Source organism: Pteronotus mesoamericanus, unplaced genomic scaffold (genome assembly GCF_021234165.1).
Source record: "Pteronotus mesoamericanus isolate MK-2021 breed Mesoamerican mustached bat unplaced genomic scaffold, CSHL_Meso_final contig_130, whole genome shotgun sequence".
Taxonomy (NCBI): Eukaryota; Metazoa; Chordata; class Mammalia; order Chiroptera; family Mormoopidae; genus Pteronotus; species Pteronotus mesoamericanus.
In genome coordinates, this window is record NW_026555060.1 from 6,363,210 (window position 1) to 6,389,703 (window position 26,494).

Genomic DNA, 26,494 nt, shown 5'->3' on the forward strand with positions numbered 1-26,494 from the left:
CTAATTCCCTTGGTTTGTTAGCAAGCAAGCACATAGACAAGCGATTGGAGTTCCATCAGCTCTCCCCCCCGCCGCATGCTTGTTTTATGCTAGTCATCTGAAACAGGTGAAACACAAGTGCATCCTGGGTCTCTCCTCTTCCCTTGTCACCCTTAATGAGTTTTATATTTAAAGACTCTTTGCTATAATTGAAATAGTGACAAATAAAGATTTACTTACTGAGTAGCATTGGTAGAGACGGCCTCCAGAATGGCACTATTATTAAGCATTTAATGGATGCACACTTGCCATTTAGACAGATTTGAGGTTAGCCTCCTCTTTTCATTATTGTCAGGAGGGTCAAAGGCAAATGCCTTACTGTACAGATGGGCTTTTAGGATGGGACGTTAATCCTTGCAGAGGCTGCTAGATTGGTGGGTTAGAAACTCAGCTCTCCTATTTTAGTAACTGCGGTTTTGGTACAAATTAAGCTGTGACAGTATAAACTTCCTTTTGTGTATCCTGTAAAATTGTTCCAAATATCACCTATGGGGAGGAATGGGAGTGGAAGGTGTGGGGCAAGGAGGATTATGGGAAATTCACTCTGTGGTTTGTTGGCTTTTCTGGGGATACTGCCATTTTCAGGACACACTTTCTGACAGCTGTGCTCCTACAGTGTGGGCCCAGCAAGAATATGAATTAGAATTTGTCAGATGGTCACCTCCAACCAAGAAGAATTCAAGAGTTGCCTCCAAATCAACTTAGTTCTTAGAGCAGATTCTACTGGTGCCTTAGCAGTTCCCCGGACACATAGTCCTCTCCCACAGTGCCTGAGATGGCTCCTACCACCTCTTAATTATGTTTATATTGTACAATTAATGCATGTGGCTGACTGTGGGGATAGTTCTCTCTTCATTGTCTCAAATTTTACTGATAAAGCAGTTGTATGTTATCACATGCACAGCCAAGTAGTGCTCTTCTCTTCTTGGTCTGAAGTAGATTTTGAAAACCAGGTAGTATAACACATAGCCTTTTCCATAGGCCTCCAAGTTCCCAATTTCCTAGTATTATTACTCTGATAATTTTTTTAATCCTCACCAGAGAATATTTTTAATGATGAGAGAGAGAGAGAGAGAGAAACATCAATGTGAGAAAGAAACATCAGTCAGTTGTCTGTTGTTATGTACCCTGACCTGGCGAGTGTTGTCCTGTGCACACAGCCTTTCGGTGAACAGGACAATGCTCCAGCCAACTTGGTCAATCAGTCAGAGCTCCAATAATTTTTTTTTCTTTCTTTCAACAAATAAGTAGGGGCTACCCACTCGGTACTACTGATTTCTACTTTGTTTTCATTTTTAAAAGTGTTTTAGAAACTGACAATTTGTGAAAAGATCTTCCTCTGGAAGACAAACCACTGGTATGTTTACTAGTCTTTTTTATTAAGGTATAGCCAAGATTTCCATTTTTGGTCATGATAGCTTTCATGTATCTATGTTATAGTATTCCTAATATTCCTAATATGCCTAATTTAGCATAAGCCGCATGAGAACAATTCAGCTGTGAGATGTTATTAACAGAGAAGGGTCTTCTATAGAAGTAGGGGAGGGGAGGAGAGGAGGGAACAGTAGAGACCCCACCACTTCCCCAGCAAAGGTTTCAGATTGACAGCAGCTGTATGTTTCCTTGGATTCTTGGTTTTCCGCTGTGGTTCTAACTCTTCTCCCATTGCTAGTTACATTTCACATAACAATTTCTCATTCACATCTGTAATAAAAACAGATACCTCAGTAGATAGATTGGTAAGATACACACATAAACTGATCACCAATTGCCTGTAGGAAAAAATCCACACCTCTTTTCATGACTTACAGGGTATTCCAAAACTGGCGCTCACAGGTACTGCCTGGCCCTTGCAGCTGACTCTTACCCAGTGTTCACAGCTCAGCCTCCTTTAGAAAGCCTTCCATGCCTTCTGGACTGTGTGATACCCCTTTCATAGACTTCCATGGCCCCGTTAGCATTTTATGGAATGTTTTTAACAGTCCTGGCAGGCTTGTGCCTCAATGTCTCCCATACACTCTCTTCTTGCTCAGCCTGCTATGCCACTGTCTCTATTGCCCTGTGACATAGGATTCAATTTGGAGACATTCCTCTTTAACACAAGAAGCACAGTACAAGTCCACTCTATTACTGGATTCTTTAATTTTCTACTGGGCTGCCTCCAACCTATTAAGAGGGGAGGGCAGGGAAAAAGCAAATGGTCTCTCTGCTCTTTCTTCGTCTCCATCCTGAAGGTTTTTTCTAGACTGGGGAACACAGGTGGAGAATGTGGGGATAGTGTTGGTGGGGAAGGGCTTGGATCTCTTAACTCCAATGCACATTCAAATTTGTTGTTCTTCTACCTGTGCTGAGTTCTTTGAATTGGGTATCTTTGTGGGTCTGATTCTGGTAAGTTTCTCTGGGAGCACATGACAGCCCAGGCTTCCTGGCCCAATGTAGCATGGTTACAGTGGACGAGGAAAGAACTTACTGATTGATATCTCAAATTGCTGTTTGGTTGCACATATTTTATACTCATTTATAATTACACAGCCAGGGGCATTTTTCTCCACCATACTGAAAACTCAATGGATACAGTAGATTTTCAACATTTTTGCTGTTTGAAAGAAAAGAGTTTTTTGAATGTTCAATGTTATGCTGTAACACCAGTTTTAACAGCCAAATTAGCTGAGGTTTTTACTGTTTTTAAAATCTTAGTGTGGGCAGTTATAATGAAACAGTCTCATGAATGGCTCTTGGAGATGTAAATTGATACAAGATTTCTGGAAAGAAATTTTTAATATCTATTAAGTATTTCACATTTTTTCCTGTCTACAGTGGTTAAAATTGTATGCTTTGGATATAACACATGTGAGCATATGACTTAACCTCTAAGTCTCAGTTTCCTCATCTTTCAAACAAGGAGAGTAACAATGCCTACTTTATATTTTCAAATGGGATTATGTATTATAATAGTTTGTATAGTGCTTGATATATATCAGACCTCAATAAATGTAAACTCTAGTAATAATTATACTCTCTTGACATTGTCTTTTGTGAAATAAAGTTGAGCCTGAACAACATGATTTTAGAACTGTGCGATCCCACTTATACACAGATATCTTTTTCAATAAATACACAGTCAGCCCTCTATGTTTCTAGTTTCACATGCATGGATTCAACCACTGCATTGCAAAATAGTATTTTTGATCCATGTTTGGGAATCTGAGGATGTAAAGGGCCAACTATATGCATTTTGTATGAGGGACATGAGCATCCTCAGATTTTGGTCTCAACAGGAGGTCCTGGATCCTATCCTCCATGGATACTAAGGGACAACTGTAACTAAGTTTCTCAAGAGTCAAAATTATGTAGAAATTTTTTGACTGCACAGGGGGTCAGGACCCCTGACCCCCTGTGTTGTTCAAGGATCAACTATAATTTAAAATGTACAAAAGTCTTATTATGGCTTTACTTATTGGAAGTTGATATTGAAGCTATAAGAAAGATGGCAAATTTTTTGTTTATTCAATGCTAAAATATTATGCGGCCCTTATAAATAATGTGTACAGAGTCTTTAATGACATGTGGAAATGCTGATGGTATTGAGTAAAAATAAAGATATTACATGACAACATTTAATATCTCTGCTATTAAAATATACATATGTAAAATTGTATAGAAAAAGAACTAAGAAAAGTTTTGATGTTAGTATTTCATTTGGAAGGCCTACTTAGGGTGATTTGTGTGATTATTTATACTTTGTAAAAATGTTCTTCATATTTTCTTTCATGGCTCACTTTGTAGTCAGAAAAAATAAAATGCCAACATCCCTGTTTGAGCCCCTCTAAGCCCCTCTCCTGAAGATCCCAATGGGGCCCTGGGCTTGAGGATGAAGCTTGCTTGCTAGTGGTGCCCAGTGGGACTGGCCACTTGTAGCCTGTTGTGCCTCATTCTGTAGCCTACCCTTGGGAACTATACTTTTCTGATTATAAATCAGAACACTGGTATTAATCCTCAAGTCCTTGTTGCTCAGACTTTTGGCACCTTTCCCTGCACATCTTTACTCATGTTGAGCTCTCCCAAGGAATTCTCTCCTACAGGGGGATTTTGACTTCAAGCCTCTCAAGACAAAAGTGTTTCTTAGGTTTTAGGAATTTATTTTTCTTTTCTGGTTGGTTTAATAAAACTCAGTCAGCCTTCAGATTGACTTTAGGGCATATTTATTTAAGTGGTCTTCTGTTGGGGGCTTGTATATGGTAGAATTGGGACCAGAGGTTTACATGAATGTATTACCAGGGGACCCACTCAGATTGAATCTACTCATGGGATTGGGTGTTTAGTATGAATTTTTAAACCATGAATGAATGAATAAGGAATGAATGCAAGTAATGAACAAAAGGAGTTAGAGATTTCAACTTTCCAGACTTGGAGAGTTATGGATGTGGGTAAAACTATAAACTAACTTGGATTAATGTGGTGCTTAGGGTAGCCTGCAGGTGATTGTTTTATATTTTCAAGTGTCCTTAATTACTTTCTCCTTGCCTCTGGGTACTACTCACTCCACCATGCAATGTGATATATCTTAATATTTAACCATGGAACCATGGAGAGAAGCAGAGGCCTTGAGATTTTGGAGACTCTACCACTTTTGAGCTCTTTCCACTGGCTTCTGGTAGCTGCAAAGAGCCATGTCTGATTTAATACCTCCAAAGAGTGAGATGTAGTTAGGCAGATAGAACAGGTTGAGGGTTGTGAGCAACCTCTACATTTCTCAAGCAGAGAACGAGGACCCAGCTGAGCAGAACCCCAGAATAAGGCATGCTAATGGGGATAGGAAGGTAGGAGGAGGGTGGCCTGAAATGTCATGTATTGCAGAGATTTCAGTTAGGTTAGGAATCACAGGAGGCCATTAAGTTTGATTATTAAGTGGCAGTCAGAGACCTTTTCAAGGTCTCTCCACAGTAGAACTGAGGAGGTTGAAGGCAGGTTACGGTGAGGTGACGAGTTAGGGAGGCAAAGAAGTTGTGTGGTAGGTGAATGGATGAAAAGAGATGGGTGGTTGTAGAGAAAAACTTTTTTGTGTGGTAGATGAGGTAGGACATGTTTGGAAGTTGAAGTCAAGGAAAGTAACTAGAGATGAGGGAAAATGCAATAATGTTTAAATAATGTTGAAAATTGGCCAAGAATGTAGGTAGAAGAATTAGCCATTTCATCCTGTGAGAGAAGAAATGAAATAAAAATGGGTAAAGATAGATGATCTGAGGTCGGCAGGGAGGAATCAAAGGTTCCCATGCTTGACGGGCCAAATGAGGCAGAAGATGAAATAACCTGGGAGGGTGGAGGTGGAAGGGTGGGCGGGTGGGTAGTGACTGGAGCAGAGGGGCAGGGGTTTAAGTGCAGCTGCCGTGAGGGTGGGAGGGAGCATCCGTAGCCCAGCCGTAACTTCCTTTAGAAATAATTACTACACATTACACTCCTCCTTTCAACAGCTTCTAGAGATCCTTAAGATAAGACAAATCCGTAAATATTTATTTGTTGTACCCACAAAATACTCCCAAGATTGGCTTACTTTCTCTTCAAAGCATCCCCTGGGTGATTATTCTTTTTCATTTCTCTAATTGCACACTAGAGGAAACTTCAGTTAGATGCAACCAGTTTTTAGATCTCTGAACACCTGCAGATCTTGTTGATGCCTGCCTGAGCCCAAGCGTCTCTGTGAGCGTTTGCTTTAAAGAGGAAGAGGCCATGACCTTTCAAATAATGGTGCCTTGAATCAGTTATGTTGCCTGGGTGTCCAATCCTAACGTGTACCCACTCATTAAGGTAATCGCGAAACACAATCTCCCTTTGCTCCCGAACTTTTGAAGCTTCCTGACTCTCCCCTTTGTACTTGCGGGACTGCGCTTCTGGCACTGGGAGGAGGGCACAGGAAAAAAGAACAAAAAGGTTGACATTGTGTGGAAACCATACATGAAATCAGGAAAAATAGCATTCTTATCATATTTCTCTCAATACAGTCAATTTCCTTTATAAATCTCTGAAGGGCTATCATGAGGCTTAGTTTGGCTTTTCGGATATCCAGAATTATTCCTGATACTGGCAAAAGGCTGCTTGTAACCTGAAATTGCCCAAGTTCAGAGAAGGGTCAGGGGCTGTTAGTTTGCATGCTTATTATAGAAGGGCCAGCATTTTTGAGAAGGACAATTTTGGTTAAACTGCTGGAAAGTTTTTAGAACAGCTCCTCATGCAGATGAGTGGGTGCTGGGCATGGGACTGAAATCTGCTGCTTGCTCAGGGAACGCATCTCAGCTGATCAGCAGTTAAGAAAGTATATCACTGAGGGTCTATAAAGACCCATTTTAACAGATTTCTGGGGTCAGGCAATCTGTTCAATGACAGGATTTTCTTTTTCTTTTTTTTAGTCTAAACCTGAGTAGAAATCACAATCTCTGTCTACAAGACTTTGAAATGACACAAGACATACCTGGTCCCTGAGTGGGACATTACCACATATACAAACAGCGCTTTGAATCCTTATGGGGAAGATGGAAAGGCCCTATAACCAGAACTCTGCCTTCTCTTTTCCTAGGTCTTTTACTCCTCTTTTATTTTGGTGGGTAATTTGGGATTTGTGGGTTTTCTTCCACCTTTGAGATGGAGGATGGTAAATCGGACTTAAAGGGTAATTATCACGGAAAGTAGGACAGAGGACGTTTTTATCTAAGTGGGAGATGAACACAATCAAGATCTTTAACTAAGGGATGACTATTATATGGGTGAGAACAATAGACAGTGTGACCAGACCAGACCAGATAATTTGCATTACAGCTTCAATCATAACTGGGTATGTCAGAGCTTCTGCAAGCTATGTGTCATGCCAGGAAAATGAATTTTCAGCTCAAAACTCTTCTTCATATATTTACCTCTAATTAAAAATTAAAGTTTTCTCCCAACTCACCTCAATGATTTACTAATTCCAACCCTGCTGTACCAATGCTTAAGACTCATATAACTGACTTTGGAAGACCAAATCTGTAAGAAGGAGCCATGTGAGGGCAGGGAACTCAGCTCAGGGCCACTGGGAAGGGAGGGCATTCTGTCCTCGGGTTCTCGGAGCTCTTGGGGAAATGGTGATGGTATACTGTTTCTGTGACCCTGACGATTCTTGGTATTCCCCTAGCAAGCATCTATCACATGCTGCCCTAGAACTTGAAGGTTGTTTAGTTGGAAAGGGATGAAAATGCAATTGCTGTGCTGGGCCTGACCATTTGCTAAAAACCTCAGATGCACAATTTGTACAGGTCCCAAGCTTGTGCTTTACTGCCATATACTGCCATTGGGCTGCTCTGGCTGTCTGTGCTGCAGCAGCGGTCATTGCAATTCCATCTGCCCTTTGGTATAGTGATGAGACTCGGTGCTCATATCATCTGTGCCTTCTCTGTGTCCCCTTGCTTCTCCAGATTGCCATCCTCTGTGCCAGCAATGTGCAGCTGATCTCCACAACACCGGGAGCATCTGCCTGAGGTGCCAGGATACCCGGTACCTGCTGCTGGGGGACCACTGTGTCCCTGAGTGCCCTTCTGGATATTACACAGAGGAAGGAGCTTGTAAAAGTGAGTAAGTGCTGGACATAGGAGCTGCGGTACCTCAAAGCTTCTCTTTGGGGTAATAACTGAGAAGGTTGAGAGAGAGAGCACACACGTGCACACAAGTGAGCAGGGAGAACACTGTGAAATAATAAATCAGACCAGCTAAGACTCTCAGCATTGGGGCTTTTATGAACAACTCTTGGGATGCTGCTTTGGAAGGGAGTTTGGTTTCATAGGCTCTCTTTGTGTCTCTTTTCCCTCTGCAGAATGTCACCCCTCCTGCAGAACCTGTCAGGGCAGAGGACCCTTCTCCTGCTCCTCATGTGATACTGACCTTGTCCTATCCCACCTTGGAACCTGCAGCACCACCTGCTTCCCAGGGCACTATCGTGATGACAACCATGCTTGTCAGCGTAGGTTTTTAAAAATGAACTTTCTCTCTTTTCCTGCTCTTCTGGGGTCATCAAAGGAAATATGAGTCTTGCTTCCATATCCTTACCTGTAGCCTTTATTTTTATAAAAGGAAGGAAATTAATCCAAGAGGCATATGGATGCCATGAGCAGATTTATATCAGATTTAACTCATATAGCAGCCTAACTGGAAGTGCGTGGCTGGGAATCTCCTTTGCAAGTACCAGCTGTGTGATCTTGAGCTGGTCATTAAACTTCTCTGTTCTCTAGTTATCTCATTTAAAAAATAAAAATATTACGTCTGTTTCCTTTCATGGTTTCTCTTAGCATTTCAATTACAAGATTCTGAGCAGAGCTCATTCCAGTATACAATCAATGACCTAAGTACTTCTCTGGATTCAATTTGTGTTTGACATGTATTTGCTGAATATTGACAATGTGCAATGCCTGACATGTACAAAGCATTTATTTTCTGCTCAAAGAGTAGACATTTTGTTTTGCGTTGGTGTTACTTGTATAAATGTCTTATTTTTCAAATAAGTCAAAATATGATCAATTACCTGAGTCAGACAAAACAAAGAGTTAAGATAAATTATGGAAAGGGCAAATCTGACTGGAAAAAATTAGGAAATCCTTCACAGATGAAGGAACACTTTTAAAAATAGGCTGAGATGGCTTACTTTACTTTAATCACTGAAATGTCATTTAAAAAAAAATTGTTATACTTTTTATACTTTCTCACTTTGAAAATGACAGTTAACAAATACAGTGCTGATATTTCAATTTTATGTCCTAGGAAATACCATGTTGAAGGAATTATAGAGTATTGGTTAGGAGAATAGGTTCTAGTGTCAGGTGACTGGATTTCACATCCTATCTCTTACTAGCTTTGTGACCTTGAGAAAGTAAATTAATCACTAAGCCTCAGGTTTTTTTCCTATCAAAGAGGGATTATAATAGTACTTATATCTAATGCAAATGCAATTAGCATAGCCCTAGCAGAAATAAACTTTCAGTATAGCTATTGTTGATATTGTTATTGTTATCATCAGCATCAGCTAGAATGAGAGACAAATCCAATTGGAAAATATATTTCTATTTTATAGACAGAAAGATAGGTATTAGTTTATTGAGAGCTGACAGGATTTGCATTTGAAATGAAGCTATATGGAACTCATAATTTTGCATCACTTGCTGAAATACCAGGCATTGAAAAAAAAAACCCTTTGGACTAATGAAAAGATTTCTTTACTTTTGTAATAAAAAAAATTGCTTGGAGACATGCCCTAAATAAAAGAAAAGGAGAAATTTCCAGAAAAAAAGAGCTAAATGAAATGAAGGCAAGCAACTTACCAGACATGGAGTTCAAAAAATGATTATATAGATGGTCAAGGAACTTAGTGAGAACTACAGGGAACTTAGAAAAAACTACCACAACATTAAAAAGGACATAGAAACCATAAAAAAAGAATAAGTCAGAAATGAAGAATACAATATCTGAAATGAAGTCTATACTAGAAGAAATAAACAGTAGGTTGGATGAAGCAGAGGACTGAATCAGCAATTTGGAAGACAAGGTAGAAAAAAACAATCAGAGCAACAAAAAGAAAAAATAATTGAAAAAGATAAGTAGAGATGAGACAACATGAAGCATAACAACATCCACATCATAGGGGTACCAAAAAGAGAAGAGGGAGAGCAAGGGATCGAGAACATATTTGAACAAATAATGACCCAAAACTTCTCTAACCTGGTGAAGGGAAAAGACACACAAATCCAGGAAGCACAGAGAGTCCCAAACAAGAAGAATCCAAAGAGGTCCACACCAAGACACATCATAATTAAAATGACAAAGGTGAAAGACAAGGAGAGAATCTTAAAAACAGAAAGAGGAGGACAGTTCCCTACAAGAAAGCTCCCATAAGACTGTCAGCAGAAACATTTTAGTACAGAAAGGATCGGCATGAAGTATTTAAAGTGATGAATAGCCAGGACCTACAACCAAGACTACTTTACCCAGCAAGGCTACCATCTAAAATTGAAGGAGAAATAAAGAGCTTCCAAGACAAGAAAAAGCTAAAGGATTTTGTTATCACCAAACCGATATTACAAAATAGATGGCCTGCTTTGAGGAGGAGGAGAAGGAAAGGGAGAAGCAGAGGGAGAGGGAGAAAGAAAAACAGAGGGACATATTTAAAAGAATAAAATGGCAATACATATGTACCTAACAATAATCACTTTAAATGTAAATGGCTTAAATGCTCCAATCAAAAGACATAGGGTAGCAGAATGGATAAGAAAACAAGACCCATATATCTGCTGTCTACAAGATATCCACCACAGACTAAAAGTAAAGGAATGGACAAAGATATTTCATGCAAATAGGGAAAAAAAGATGGGGTAGCAGTCCTTATATCTGACAAAATAGACTTTAAACAAAGGCAGTAGTAAGAAACAAAAAAGGACACTATTTAATGATAAAAAGAACAATCCAACAAGAGGCTATAACCCTTGTAAACATATATGTGTCCAACATAGGAACACCTAAATCTGTAAAGCAAATCTGAATAAATATAAAAGGAGAGATTGACAATAATACAGTGATAGTGGGGGATAATATAACTGTCCATTAACATCAATGGATAGATCTTCCAAACAGAAAATCAGCAAGGAGACAGCAGCCTTAAATGACACACTAGATCAAGTGGATATAATTGATATCTTAAGAGCATTTCAAAGCAGCAGGTTATACATTCTTTTTGAGAGCACGTGGAATATTTTCTAAGATAGACCACATATTAGGACACAAAAAAAGTCTCAATGAATTTAAGAAGATTGAAATCATATCAAGCATCTCCTCTGACCATAGTGTTATGAAATTAGAAATCAATCACAAGAACAAAATTGAAAAACCCACAAATAAATGGATGCCAAATAGCATGTTCCTAAACAATGAATGTGTTAACAATGAGATCAAGGAATAAATCAAAACATACCTTAAAACAAATGAAAATGAGAATACAACAATTCAAAATGTATGAAACACACACACAAAAATCTATCCTATAAAAGACTTAAATATAAGTTGCAACACCATAAAAGTCCTAGAGGAGAATATTGGCAGGAAACTCTCAGATATCCCACACAGCAGTTTTTTCACTGATATGTCTCCTAAAGCAAGGGACATAAAGGAAAGAATAAACAAGTGGGACCTCATCAAAATAAGAAGCTTCTGCACGGTAAAAGAAAACATCAGCAAAATGAAAACGGAGCCAACCCTATGGGAAAATATATTTGCTAATGATACATCAGATAGAGGTTTGATCTCCAACATATATAAAGAACTCACTCAACTCCACTCCAGGAAGACAAATGATCCAATCAAAAAATGGGCAAAGGACCTGGGCAGACGCTTTTCCAAGGAGGAGATACAGAGGGCCCAGAGGCATTTGAAAGGATGCTCAGCATCACTAGCCATCAGAGGAATGCAGATCAAAACCACCATGAGGTACCACCTCGCACCGGTCAGAATGGCCATCATAAACAGATCCACAAACAACAGGTGCTGGCGAGGCTGTGGAGAAAAGGGAACTCTAGTACACTGTTGGTGGGAATGCAGACTGGTGCAGCCACTGTGGAAAGCAGTGTGGAGTTTCCTCTAAAAGCTGAAAATGGAACTGCCTTTTGATCCAGTGATTCCCCTGCTGGGACTATACCCTAAGAATCCCAAAACGCCAATTCAAAAGAACCTATGCACCCCAATGTTCATAGCAGCACAATTTACAATAGCCAAGTGTTGGAAGCAACCTAAATGCCCATCAGTAGATGACTGGATCAAAAAGTAATGGTACATATACACAATGGAATACTATGCAGCAGAAAGAAAAAAAGAACTACTAAACTTCGCAACAGCATGGATGGAACTGGAGAGCATTATGCTAAGCGAAATAAGCCAGGGGGCGAAAGACAAATACCATATGATCTCACCTATCAGCGGAACCTAACCAACAATACAAAGATACAAGGAAAATAAGACCAGCAACACTGAAAGGAAACGAAATCAACAGAGACAAGAGGGAAGGAGGAAGGTGGGGGGCCGGGACAAGGAAGGGAAGGGGAAAGTCAAGGAACATATAGCAAGGACTCATGGACAAAACCGAAGGGGAAGAGCTGAGGGAGGGAAGGAGAGAGGGGGCAAGGGAAAGTGGTGGGGGGGAGGCAGAGACAAATGTATTTGAAAAAATAAAATAAAATTTTAAAAAAAAAGAAAAAAAAAAGAATAAGGGATTCCTAGTGACCTTGAAGGTCCTGTGTAACTTGATCCATATGTTCTCCCAGACTTCGTCTTGTATTTCTCTCCCCCTTCAATCATTCTGCCTCAAACATACTGACATCCTTGCTGGTCCTCAAACAATACATAAAGGTTCCAATTACAAGGTTAAAAAAAAAATCTATCCTAAAAGGGAAATTCATAGCATCACAGGCTTATCTCAAGAAACAAGAAAAATATGAAATAAACAATCTAACTTTACACTTAAAGGAACTTGAAAAATAACAACAAAGTCCAAAGTGAGTAGAAGAAATAATAAAGATTAGAGCAGAAATAAACAAAATAGAGTTGAAAAATACAAAAGATCAATGAAACCAAGAGCTAGTTCTTTCAAAAGTTAAGTAAGATTTATGAACCTTCAATCAGACTAATCAAGAAAAAAGGAGAGAATACCCAAATAAATAAAATCAAATGAAAGAGAAATAAAAATGGACTCAACAGAAATACAAAGGATTGTAAGAAAATATTATGATCAGCTATATGCAACACCTTGGACAATCTGGATGAAATGGATACATTCTAGAAACATACAATCTTTCAATACTGAATCAGGAAGAATGAAAATAATTGGAATAGACAGATTAAAACTAGTGAAATTGAAGCAGTAATAAAAAAAAAAAACTCCCAAAAACAAAAGTCCTAGGCCAGATCAATTCACAGGTGAATTTTACCAAACATTCAAAGAAAGACTAACACTCATCTTTCTCAAACTGTTCCAAAAAAGCAAAAGGAGGAAAAGCTCCCAAGTTCATTTTACGAGGCCAGCATTATCATAATTCCAAAACAAGATGAAGACATTACAGAGAATGGAAATTATAGGCCAGTTCCTAGGAATGTAGATGCTAAAGATCCTCAACAAAATAATAGCAAACTGAATCCAGCAATACATTAAAAAGATCTTACACCATGATCAAGTAGGATTTATTCTGGGGATGCAAGGTTGGTATAATATCGACAAATAAATAAACCTGATATACCACATAACCGACATGAAAGATAAAAACCACATGATCCTATCAACAGATGCAGAAAAAGCATTTGATAAAATCCAGCACCCATTTGTTATACAAACTCTCAGCAAAGTGGGAATAAAGGGAACATATCTCAATGCAATAAAAGCCATATATGACAAACCCACAGCCAACGTCATAACCAATGGGCAAAAATTACAATTGTTTTCATTAAGATTGGGAACGAGACAGGGATATCGACTTTTACCATGTTTATTCATCATAGTACTGGAAATCCTAACCATAGCAATCAGACAAGAAGAAGAAATTAAAGGCACCCAAACTGGAAAAGAAGTAAAAATGTCATTATTTTTCAGATGACATGACAATGTATGTAGAAAACCCTAAAGATTCCACCAAAAAACTACCAGAATTGATAAATGAATTCAGTAATGTAGCAGGATACAAAATAAATATCTAGAAATCAGTTGCTTTTTTATATATCAATAATGAACTATTGGAAAGGGCAACTAAGAAAACAATCTCATTCACAATTCCTTCAAAAAAGAATAAAATATTGCCCTGGCTGGTGTGGCTCAGGTGGTTGGAGTGTCATCCTGTACACCAGAAGTTTGGTGGTTCGATTCCTGGCCAGGACACATACCTAGGTTGTGGCTTTGGTCCTAGTTGGGGAACATATGGGAGGCAACCAATTGGTGTTTTTCTCTCATATTGATGTTTCTCTTTTCCTCTCTCTCTAAAATCAATAAGCATTTTTGAAAGAATAAAATCCCTAGATATGAATTTAACCAAGATTATAAAAGACCTGAAGAAAATTTTAAGACACTGAAGAAAACAATTGACAAAATACAGATAAGTGGGAGCAGTGTTCATGGATAGGGAAAATTAACATAATTAAAAAATCCATACTACCCAAAGCAATCTATAAGTTCAACACAATTTCTATCAAGACATCAATGGCGTATTTCACAGAACTAGAACAAATATTTCAAAAATATATATGGAACCACAAAAGACCTACATAGCAACCATGATCATCAGAAAGAAGGACAAAGTTGGAGGAAGCATGTTACCTGATATCAAACTATATTACAAGACAATAATAACCAAATAGCATGGTACCAGCATAAAAACAGACATATAGATCAATGGAACAGAATAGAGAACCCAGAAAAAAAACCCTACGCCTTTACGGTCAACTAATATTCAACAAAGGAGGCAAGAGCATAAAATGGGGTAAAGATAGTCTATTCAATAAATGGTGTTGGGAAAACTGGACAAATCCATCCAAAAAATGAAATTAGGCCACCTTCTTATACCATACACAAGAATAAACTCAAAATGGATTAAAGACAAATGTAAGTCTTGAAACCATAAAAATCCTAGAAGAAAACATAGGCAGTAAAATCTTGGATCTTTTTCATACCAATATTTTTTCTGATGTGTTCTCTTAGACAAGGGAAACAAAAGAAAAAATAAACAAATGGGACTGTGTCAAACTAAAATGTTTTTGCACAGCAAAGGAAACTATCAACAAAGTGAAAAGACAACTCACTAAATGGGAGAACATATTCGCCAATGATATATCTGATAAGGAGTAATATCTGAAATTTATACAGAACTAATAATACCAAAAAAAAACCACCCCAAAACAACCCATCCAATTAAAAAATGCACAAAGGTCCTGAATAAACAATTCTCCAGGGAAGACATACAGATGGCCAATAGACATATGAAAAGATTCTCAAAGTCATTAATCATCAGAAAATGCAAATTAAAACCACAATCAGATCTCATCTCACAGCTGCCAGAATGACTATCACCAATAAATCAACAAGCAACAAATGTTGGCGAGGATGTGGAGAAAAGGGTTCCCTTGTGCACTCCTGGTGGGAATGCAGATTGGTGCAGCCACTGTGGAAAGCAGTATGGAGCTACCTCAAAAAATTAAAAATGGAACTACCTTATGACCCAGCAATGCTACCTCTCAGAATATATCCAAAGAAACCCAAAACACTAATTTGAAAAAGTATATGCACTCTTATGTTTATTGCACCGTTATTTACAATAGCCAAGATTTGGAAGATGCCCAGGTGCCTATCTGTAGATGAGTCTTAAAAAAATCTGTGCTACATTTACACAATGGAATACTACTCAGCCATAAAAATGAAGGAAATCTTACCCTTTGCGACAGCATGGATGGCCTGGAAGAGCATTATGTTAAGTGAAGTAACCCAGTCAGAGAGGGACAAGTACCATGTGATTTCCCTCATATGTGTAATCTAATGAATGAACTGAACTAACAAGCAAAATCAAGACAGACTCATGGATAAAGAACAGGCTGACAGCTGTTTCGGTGGGTGCAGGCTGTGTGACGGGAATGGAGGGATTGAGCTAAAAAGAGAAAAAACTCATGGACAAGGACAACAGTTTGGTGATTGCTGGAGTGGGGTGGAGAGGTGAAGGAAAATAAATAGTGATGGACAGAGACTTGGGGTGGTAAACACACAATACAATGTACAGATGATGTGTTGTAGAATTGTGCACCAAAAACCTGTATAATTTTGTTAACCAGTGTCACCCCAATAAATTCAATAAAAAGGAAAAATAGAATGCTTTATGTACAGTACGAATGACAAAAATATGTTGCATGAAAATATTTTTCTTCTGGGAAGCGTTTGCTTTGGTACAGGGTAATCTCTAAACAAAAGCATTTGTTATGATGACATGTAAATGGGATTTTATAGGCTATTTCCATTAAATTATGAATCTCCTGATCTTTGTTTTTTGCTAAAACTTAAGTTTCATTTTTTCTAAGATTGACTAAAGCAGGACCCTAGGTTGGGAATCTGAGTTTCTAGTATGTAAAAACAGAAAAAAAATCAACAATATCCCTTTATAATGCTCATCATTATAGACAGTTATAGGCCTGACAATTTTAGAAAGTGTGGAGTAAACGGCTTTTAAGGAAATATAGTCAGTATTAAGGAGGGGCGTTAATAACCAGAGCTGAAAAACTATCTAGATTCTGGTTAAGGAAATCCTTAGAAATTATTCACTGAGCTCTAACTTTAAGGATGATCAGCTGAGATGGAAACTTTTTGTAAGAAAGAGATGATTAATGAGGTTCTCAGTCTTGAAATCATAGTGCTTTAGAGTAAGAGGACGTGTCTGATCCAGCCTTGCACCCTCACCGACTTCTACAGATGAGGGTGGAAGCCAGGTCCATATTTGAGGGGCAGCAGTTGTTTAGTTGTTTGACATTTCTTTCGCATTGGCCCTGGAACTCCCTGCTGCACCACTGCCATAGCAACATAGAATGTGTCCTCCCTCTTTCACATGATTACCTTCAAAGGTTGTAATTAAGTGCTATCTCCCACTTGGATTTCTCTACTACAGGCAGAATTGAAGCCAATGGAGTATTTAAAGTAGAAATGGATGACCATCTGTCAGAGCTGCAGTAGAAAACAAGCCTATTTAAGAGGGAGAATGGACTTCATAAGCTGTGAGGTCCCTTCCTCCTCAGACAATGTTTAAACTATATCCCTGTTTCCATTGCTGGTTTCTGGTCCAGTCATTTCCTCCTTCACTGTGCACTTTCCATGGGGTCAATAACCTCAGATAACTGCACCTCTCCTCCAGATGTGGTCATACCACCATGACTGCGATAGGACTGATACTTTGTGTTGTCTGAATTTCATAGGCTGGAGAAAGTGCTTCTTACCCACAATCTTCTGAAGATGGAAGCTGAAAACCTAAGAGGTTTTAGTATGTGCAGAACTGCTCCAAGTGAGACAAGGCCATTTGCAGATTGCCCTAGAGAAGGGTGAGGGGTTAGGTAAGAGAGGAAGAATTATTCAGATAGAAAGGGTGGAAGGCCCACGCTTCTCAATGTACCACTATTGCATCCCTCCAAATTCCCTTAATGTTTCAAGATAATCAAAGTGAATCCACTTCTTATATAGAAGCCAATGAAGGGGCTGAGTTTTACACTGAGGTGCGGAAAAGAAATGAAAGACTGCTTAAAGGATCCAGGAACATGGAGACAGACAAAACCTTGAGGAAATAAACTCCAGGAAAGTAGGCTGTGCAGTGACTGTGACCCAGCCCGAGAGCTGGCATTTGGACCTGGTTTTGCAGCTCCATGTCAAGCAGGGGGTTCCGCTGCATTTATTTTATATGAGGGCTCTTCAGCTTAAGATTGCATTCATTTGTTTAGTAACCTTACAGCACTTTTAGTAAGCTTTTAATCAACTAACATTTTCAGATCCTTTTTTATGAGAATTGCCATCTAAGGTCTTTTTAAGGTATTCTCTATTTGTGTAATTTATTATGGGACATAAATGCAGGACTTATAGTTTTGCTTATTTCATCTGATTACTTTTAGCATATTGCTTCAACGGGCTAAAATAAGTTTGAGTTGTTATTCTCTCAGCTGGCAAAATTTAACTAGTGTGTTTCCTGGATAGGTATATATGGCATATTTAAATATCATTAGCATGACATCTTTGTTTTCATTAAAGTTATTAATAAAAATATTGATCAAGTAAAAATTTAAGACTTGGTCATAATAGTCTATGAGACATTTCCTTTATCAATTACAAAGATTTACTGATCCCTTTTTGAGTCTGTATTTCAATCATCTTCAAAACCACCTGCAACTACTAGACCACTTTATTTTTGTATTAACAAGTTTGTGTTTGGGATTGTCATCAAACACTTGGCCAAAATTAAGATACACCATGTATAGAAATACTGGTAAAAAAAAAAAAGGGGGATAGAAGTTTAGTGTCATGTAAGTTTCCAACACTTAAAATATTCTTTTCTAATTATTCCCAAATTATATGAAACTCCTATCAAGAATTTTCCTGGGACCTTTAATTACAAATCTGCACACTCTAATGAACATGTTATACCGATGGCCCTGGTAAAACAAGAGTGTTTTCTTTCCATTTTACAGGGACATAATTTTCCTGCATTGTGTCTCATGATTTGATATCCCATAGATTTGCTAAAACTCACCTGATCACCAGACTTTTGCTCTGACCTATATTTAGAGAAGATTTTAGAATGAGGAGAGATGCTTGTGCTTGAGTATATATAATTAAAATATCTGGCTTCTTTCATTTGTATAACAAGTGTTTACTGAACACCTACAAAATAATAGATAATCAGCTGGGAGTTGGGATTATTGCAAGAAAAAAAAAACAAACCTAGTCTTAGCTTACATGAAACTTACAGCTTAAAGGATACAGATGTTAAATAATCACTTAAATGAAAATTGTTATATATGGTATGAAAGAAATTAAGAGTGCTATAAAAGTAGGAACTGGGAGACCTGTCCTAGACTGAAGAGTCATGGAAGGCCTTTTTGGAGAAGAGGCTGAAGAATGAGTATGAATTATAGACAAGAGGCTTGGAGATTATACTGAGAGGACTCAAACATGTGTGTTAAGATTTCTAGGTGGAAAGAATTAAGGGAATGATGGAGGAGCAGTATTTGCATAAATGAAAGCTGAACATTTTTCCAGGGGTCAAGAAAAATATAAGTTCATAGATGAAATTGACTGCTGAAGCCTGAACAGTATGAATAAAAATATCACTCTGGTGGAAACATGGAAAATAGATTGCACAGTAGTCAGACTAGATTTTGGGAAACTAATTAGGAGGTGATGGCAGTAGACCAGCAGGAGATGATGATGGCTTGGATGGAGTGGTGGCATTTGTGAATATAGAGAAAAGCAAAAAATTCTGAGAATTATATAGGAGAGCTTGATTAAATCAGATCCAATGAATGAACGGTTGGGGGGTGGTGTCAAAATAGACTCACAGGTCTCTAGTGGGAATAGCTGCATAGATGGAGAAATGCCAGTTGCTAAATTGGGGAAGGAAGAAGTATGATCAGATTTGGGGGTCATTCATGAAAAGTAACTGACCATTGATAATCACAACTGGGTAAATCAATAAGCCAGGTCGCCTTAAAGTCCTTTGTATCTTGAAATACGGTATTTCCTGAGCTCCACAATACAGTTGATGCCTAATTTTAATCTTGGCATCACATAAAATCTGAATCTACAACATAAACTATAGGGGGCTTGATTCCTTAAGAAGTAAGGTTCAAATAAAAGTCTTGACTATCAGAGATGTTGGACTAAGCATAAATTCTGTTGCTGAATCACAAGGCAATTTAGATGAGGAATTTTCATTCTTGGGTTTATAATTTATCTTCTCTGGAAAATAAGATTACCCTTTTTTTTATTTTATTTTGGAAAGTAAGACTAACATTTTCTGTTTTCTGTTGATCACAGGGGAGGGTTATGAGCCATAATTAAAGAATAGATTGGAGCCAGGCTTTGTTTCTTTGCAGCATCTGTCTAGGTTTGATCAGCGCTTCAGTATTTGCAATTGTAATCATCTGGTCATTTCCTTTTCCTTTCTGCTCAGCATGCAACACACATTGCAGAAGCTGTGATTCACAGACCAGCTGTACCTCCTGCCGAGACCCGAACAAGGTCCTGTTCTTTGGGGAATGTCAGTACGAGAGCTGTGCCCCACAGTACTACCTTGACTTCTCCACCAAGACATGCAAAGGTAAAGCTCTTCCCGAGTCATACAACATTTTTTTTACTCAGTGATTCCCCCTCTACTGTAGATGTGCAATCCCCTACGTGGAGAAAACCCTCATACATTTAGACTCTCTCTGATAATAGCAAGAAGTCATTACATATGTATGTATTCATTTACTTATTCATTAATTTATTTGTTAAAGGTTTGATTGGGGAGGTGAAAATATTTATTTGTTTAACAAAAATTTTTGAGTACCTACTATGTGCCAGACATTGTGCAAGGTATTAATAATTAGACCGGGGGTGGAAAACTGGAAACCCTGAGGTTGTATTTGGCCCACCTAATATTCCAGTGTTTTAAAATATTTAATGGCTGCCTTTTAAAAATCAGGAAACTTCACATACAGAAAGTGATATTTTCAGTATTTCAGTTTCTTTTGAAAAAGTCAGAAGATCTGGCAAAACTGGATTTGCATTCCCAGAATGCAGCAGGAGGTTGGAGATGAGTAGCTGTTGTCGCTATTGGGTGGAGCATGATCTCTGCATGTCTCCACAGTCCCCACCATTTCCTTTTACATCACACCAGGCCTATTTCAGGGATTTACATTACCTTCCTGGGCCCTGTAGGCATTTGCATTTACAACTCTACATCGCTAGACTCTATGCCTAATGAGGACAGGACTTGGATCTGATTTGTCATCTCTGCTTAACAAACTGAAAGGAGTGAAGATGTGGTCCTTGTTCTCAAGGAGTTCATAATGTCAAAAACCAGTTGCCTTTCTCTTTGTTCTCCAGTGGCTGGAATTCTAGGGCCTTTTGCTCTTTGAGTGACAATGCTCAGCCAGAGGAAAAGCAGAGCTAAAGAATGGATTTTTCTTGCTCTCTTCTATGTCCCTTCTTCATTCCCTCATTCTGTTTTCCTCTCCATCTCCAGTTCTGCCAGAGAATCTAGGGCTCAGATATGGGGAGCAAAGATCTTTCGAGTAAACTCGGGATGCTTTAAACCTTTGCAGTATTGCAGACTTTCCACTCCAAGAAATTCTACTTGGTTGTCAACTTAGGTGGTCTGCTGCACTGAAGACCACAGAAGCTTTTTTTTTTTTTCCTTCCTAACCAGAGGTCGTTAGTGTGTGGTGAAAAACAAGATTATCACAAATCCTCCCCATTGTAAATGATTTCATAACCATGCTGGCAGTTTTCAAGGCTCTATTTTAGTCATTTTCCCTCAGGACTGATTCAGCCAAATAAATGAGCGAGATTAACTTTATAAATCTTCTTGGAAGCACATGTACTGTCTTGCACATTTACCTGCTTCCTTGGGACTTAGAAATATTGCATCAAGGAAGAGGGAAAAGTGACTAATGAGAGGTTTCCCCAGCTTCTTAGCAGGGAGGGAAGGTGGGGTGAGGCAGCACCCAGTGGAGATATTTCTCCAAGATAAACAGTTCAGCAAATATTTTTGAAGCTGTTGCTATGTGTCAGGCACTATGCTGAGGTATTTACATTCATTATTTCATTCAATCATCACAGTAGCCTTATGCAAAAGGTACTATTCTTATTCCTGTTTTACAGATAAAGAAACTGAGGCTTAAGTAGCTTAAGGAAGATGTGTGAGATATGCAGACAAAAAGTGGCATAGCTATGACTTGCATACAGATTTATCTGACTTCAAAATTCAAGTGCTTAACCATGCCATGTTGTCCTCTTCCATGCATGAAACATGTACCTTATCAGCTAGAACTTTGTTTTCAAACATGAGTTTTCTGACTGCATACCAACTGCCAGGGCCATTAAAAGCAATGGCAATAAAAATTACAATAGTCACAGTAACAAAACAGTAGCAGCAATGTGTTTTCTTCTGTACCCAACCCCTGAGATTGACTGTAGTTCTGATGTTGAGCCTGATCACCTGTATTTCTAACAATCCCACTGGATTTTTGGGTGCACATCTATGACTGGGACCCACTAGATTATAAGCTCCTCAAAGGCAAGGCCTACACTTAACACTTTATAACTCAGTCACTATTGTGCATCCTGTAGGTGCTCGTTGAGTGAATGAACATGTAAATGAGTAAGTTCTTATGCTCTACATAAGATCTTTTGTTATTTCAGCCAGCCCTTTATTTCTGGACAGTTCCTTTATGCCTTGTTTACTTCTACCATTGTTGGTTCTTTCTGTCATGTTAGGCAGCACCTGGTTTTTGAGAAGTAGAGTGTCATGCAGCTGGTCTCAGTGGAGATAGCAGATACATTCTTAGTTGACCATCTGACATCCTTTTCCTCTCAAGCATTTAGAGGAGGTTCAGATTAGGTTTGTGGAGCAGATTGGCCACTCCCTGTAGCAGGCTTTGCACGAAGGCTTTGCTCTCCTCATCCATTTAAAACAATAATGATCATCATCATCATAATAATAATTAATAATACAAGAGTAACAGTGATAGAGTCCTTTTATGTGCCCGGCACTGTGCTAGTCATGACACATTATAACACATGGAATATCAGGGATAAAGAACTCAGGCCCATGGAATAAAATCAAGTTGTTCTGGCTTTTTGGCAGCTCCACGGATGCAGGCTCTGCAGGAGCGTGGAGCAATCCATACATGCTGATGTCTAACATAATTAGGAAACACTAAACTTCAGAGAGGCGTTCAGACTATACAAGTAGAGCCTACTTATCTGACATCTCTTATGTTGTCCTCATTCTCCTCCTTGCAGATGCAGGCAGCATCCTTGTAATTTAGGCGCTGGACAGAAAGGAAGCTGATCTAATGTAAGCTTTCTTCCTAGAGTGTGACTGGAGTTGCAGTGCATGCAGCGGGCCTCTGAGGACAGACTGCCTGCAGTGCATGGGCGGCTACGTCCTCCAGGACGGGGTCTGCGTGGAGCAGTGCGCACCAACATTTTACCGGGACTCGGGCCTCTGCAAAAGTAAGTGTCCGGAGCCCCTGCTCTGTGCTCAGCCAGGCTTCAACCTCCTCTAAGTTTACTGTTCTGAGAAGGAGCCTGTGGCAAGTGTCCCTTCTGGCTTTTCATCTAAGTTCTGGTTTCTTTCCCAAGACCTTTTCTTTGGTATAATGAAAATGTCTCTTTTATTTTTTCTCTCATGCCCAAATACAGCATTTCCTAAAATTCGAGGGTAGTCTAGGAATATTGGGGGTACATGGCCACAGAAACAGGTATATTTGGGCCATTAGTTCTGGATTTCCTTCAAAACTGAACAGACCTGTGATCCAGATAGAAAGGTCTGTGTACCCTGGTCACTTGAGCACATGGTCACTTGAGCACATTACTTCACCATCTATTTCCCGCACCTCTCCATACACCTTTTATCTCACAAGCACCTTTCTTTGCCTCGGTACCCTCTTCTGCCTCAATTTAATACCACAAAATCTTGAGACCCTGAAATGCCCACCCAAAGTGCACAGACAATGTTCTTAGGAGCACCCTGGGAGACTCAGATAATTGACTGAGTGAGTCGAGAAGAGATCAGCATTTCAGTGAAAGCAGTTACAGAGAGCCAAGGACTAGTTAATAATAACAATAATGGCTAATATCTGTTCATTTCTAGTTTGCCTAGTATTTGCCATGGTTTAACTTGATCGTCATCCAGGGAGCTGGGTGGGATGGCATGTCCACTGCCATTTCATAGGAGAGAACTCTGAGGCTCAGAGAAGTGGAGTAACTAGTTCTGTCACCCAGCTGGTAGGTACAACAGTCACAACCGGAAGCCTGGCTCCTTCACTCCTAGCCTGCTGCTTTGCCCAGGACACCAGTTTATATTGTTCATTGCTGTCTAACACTGCCTTACTGTGAGGACCAGGAGCCCCTGGGAAAGCCATGCACATTCCTGTTGACTTGACTTCTGTCTTTCAGGCTGTGACAGCCACTGTCTCCAGTGCCAAGGCCCCGGCGACTGCACCCGCTGTGAGGAGCCATTTCTCCTCCTGGAAGCCCAGTGTGTCCAGGAATGTGGGAAGGGATACTTTGCAGACCATGCAAATCACAAATGCACAGGTAACTGGGAGACCATGCTGAGTCCTTTGGAAAAAAGTAAAGGCAGCGAGCAGTTCAGGCATGCTCGTCTTCAGGTCACCAAAGAGAACTGGAGTTAGAGGGAGCATGAAAACCCAGGGCACGTGGCCGAAGTAACTGATGACTTCCCGTGCACTCTGCCATTTGCAGGTTAAATAGAACATAGACCAGCAGGCCAGTAATTCTTTTTCACAAAATCAATATTGTTCCTAATGATCTTTATGGAAATGAAGTCAATATTTTATGGAATGTAAAACTTATATTGAACTAAGGTGCAGTATCCACTAAAAGTGCATCAGCTCTGTTGATATGTGCACAGTTTTCAGTGTATAGACTAAATAACAAGTGACCTGATATTGTCATAATATCCTTGAAGAGTAGGATTTCTAGGGGTACTTAGTGAGATATGTTGACCTTTTGTTATGAAACTAAAGTTAAGCCCAAGGTCTTAATCACCTTGTCCACTGAGGTATTCATGAAAGTTTCCTTAGGGTGCTCTCTTCATCCCTATCAAAACTTGATACTTGTTTGCTCCACTTTAATGAATACCTGACATTTAATAGTAATGCCATTACCGAGGCATAGCATTTTATATTTTACCAAATTTCCTCTGTATGTATTATATCATTTAATATTCACAATGGCTTGGTAAAATATGGCAGGCACTTGAGTCCTCTTCTACAAGTGAAAAAAACCGAAGAGGTTAAGAGTATTAACCAAGGAAACATAAAATAAGGTATTAAACCCAAGTTGTTATATCTAATTCCTTTAAACTATACTGTGCTGCCTCTTAACAAAATCTTAATTATGGAAGCAAAAAAATTAGTCAGTGAACACTCAATTTATAGATTATTGACTTGACCCAAAGAAATAGTATATGGTCCTTTAAGTAGATTGCTCTCCTCATCCATTTAAAATAATAATGATGATCATCATCATAATAATAATTAATAATACAAGAGTAGCAGTGATAGAGTCCTTTTATGTGCCTGGCACTGTTCTAGTCATGACACATTATAACACATGGAATCTTACCAACAATCATTTGCATGAGGTAATATTAGTTTCCCCATTTTTAAGACAAGAAAATTGCACCAGCGATTGTGAAAGGAACTTGCCCAAGTTTGACAGCTGGTACGTGGTAGAGGAGGAACAGTACCCAGAAAAGACCTATGCTCTTAATCACTATAAGCTGCGTCTCTTGCAAGCCAATATGATTAACTTCTAAACAACCCATTCACGTGAAACATTTTCAGATCACAGTATATAAAGCAACAGTGCTCCTCCCTATTCACTTTCCTTCAGAAGGCAAGTCAGCTCTCTATGAAATTCTTCAGGAAACTGTTGGAATTTTCTTTTGCCACAGTTGGGAAGCATGTGTTTCTTGTGTTTTCGCTCTTCATTTCTTTACCACTGGTGGCCCCAGCTGGGTGCCTGTGTCTTTGCTGTGCCTCATTGAGTGTGTCCTGCCTTCCATAGCCTGCCCTCAGGGGTGCTTGCAGTGCAGCCATGGAAACCGATGTCACCGCTGCAACCATGGATTCTTTCTGAAGAGTGGCCTTTGTGTTTCCAGCTGTGTTCCTGGCTTCTCTGCCCACTCTCCTAACGAAACATGTGCGGGTAAGTACTTCTTGCTCAGGACTGATGGTCAGGTGAATTCACCTGTAATTTCTGTACTCAAAGGCTGAATTTGCACATTCAATTGGCTCATGTGGTGTGAAATGTGGGATTCCTGTTCCAGGGGAAAACCCTGGTGCTGCTAGGAATAAGAAGCTCTTTACAGAACATAAAAGATTGGGAAAACTGAACTTCTGAGATGTTTGGAGGAGAAAAGGAAGCAATCTGTGCTTTAAAACTCAACTCTCAGATTAGAAATTTGGTGTAAAACTTATGTTCCTGAACTACAACTATGTCGTAGAAATTACATGTATACTTATATAGACATCATTTATTTATATGTATATAAAATTGTAGAGCTAATGATGCAATGGTGCATTCTTTGTGCACATGCTGGAGATAAATTATAAATAAATAATGAATAGTGTGAGGAGCCTGCCCCATTAGGTTCACACATTTGAAGTGAATAGATTTCAAGCTACACTGTTTGCCATTAAGAATAAGGTAACAAGTTAAAGGAATCTAGCTAGTCTTGTTAAACACATCAATGGACATTTTACTTTACCCTACAAAGGGAAGCAAATTTACATTCAGTCTTAATTTTGAACCTCAAAAGTTTTATAGGTGAATAAAGCTTGGGAGTTAGTTCTGTTATAACTGAGCATTCCTGGGCTTTTGGGTAACCTTTATCAATAACAGTCATATTTTTCATCTCTGTATTTCTGACCTCTAAAGTTATTAAGACTTCATATGAGAAAAAGTATCTCTGGCTTATTTTATTGGGAACCTTCTAGAGACCGCAAGTACTTGAGAATCAGCTTACTCCTCTTGGGATATAATACAAGTCAATGTGCGAATATGAATTCTACTTTCACTAGAGTAATCTTACAGTAGAAGTAGTCCCCTTGAAACTTGGCATTTTCTAATTGTCCTGTATGACCTACACATAGAAGGACA

The 26,494-nt window shown here is 39.0% G+C and overlaps 1 protein-coding gene across 1 annotated transcript in view; it reads left to right on the forward strand.

The window, feature by feature from the left end:
- The window catches only part of FRAS1 (Fraser extracellular matrix complex subunit 1), a 422,802-nt gene that overhangs the window by 250,409 nt on the left and 145,899 nt on the right, over positions 1-26,494 (forward strand). The window contains exons 21-26 of the mRNA XM_054591913.1: positions 7,482-7,634; positions 7,877-8,023; positions 19,767-19,913; positions 22,676-22,816; positions 23,762-23,902; positions 25,400-25,540. Coding sequence (XP_054447888.1) covers positions 7,482-7,634; positions 7,877-8,023; positions 19,767-19,913; positions 22,676-22,816; positions 23,762-23,902; positions 25,400-25,540 — 870 coding nt within the window. The remainder of the gene's footprint in view (positions 1-7,481; positions 7,635-7,876; positions 8,024-19,766; positions 19,914-22,675; positions 22,817-23,761; positions 23,903-25,399; positions 25,541-26,494) is intronic.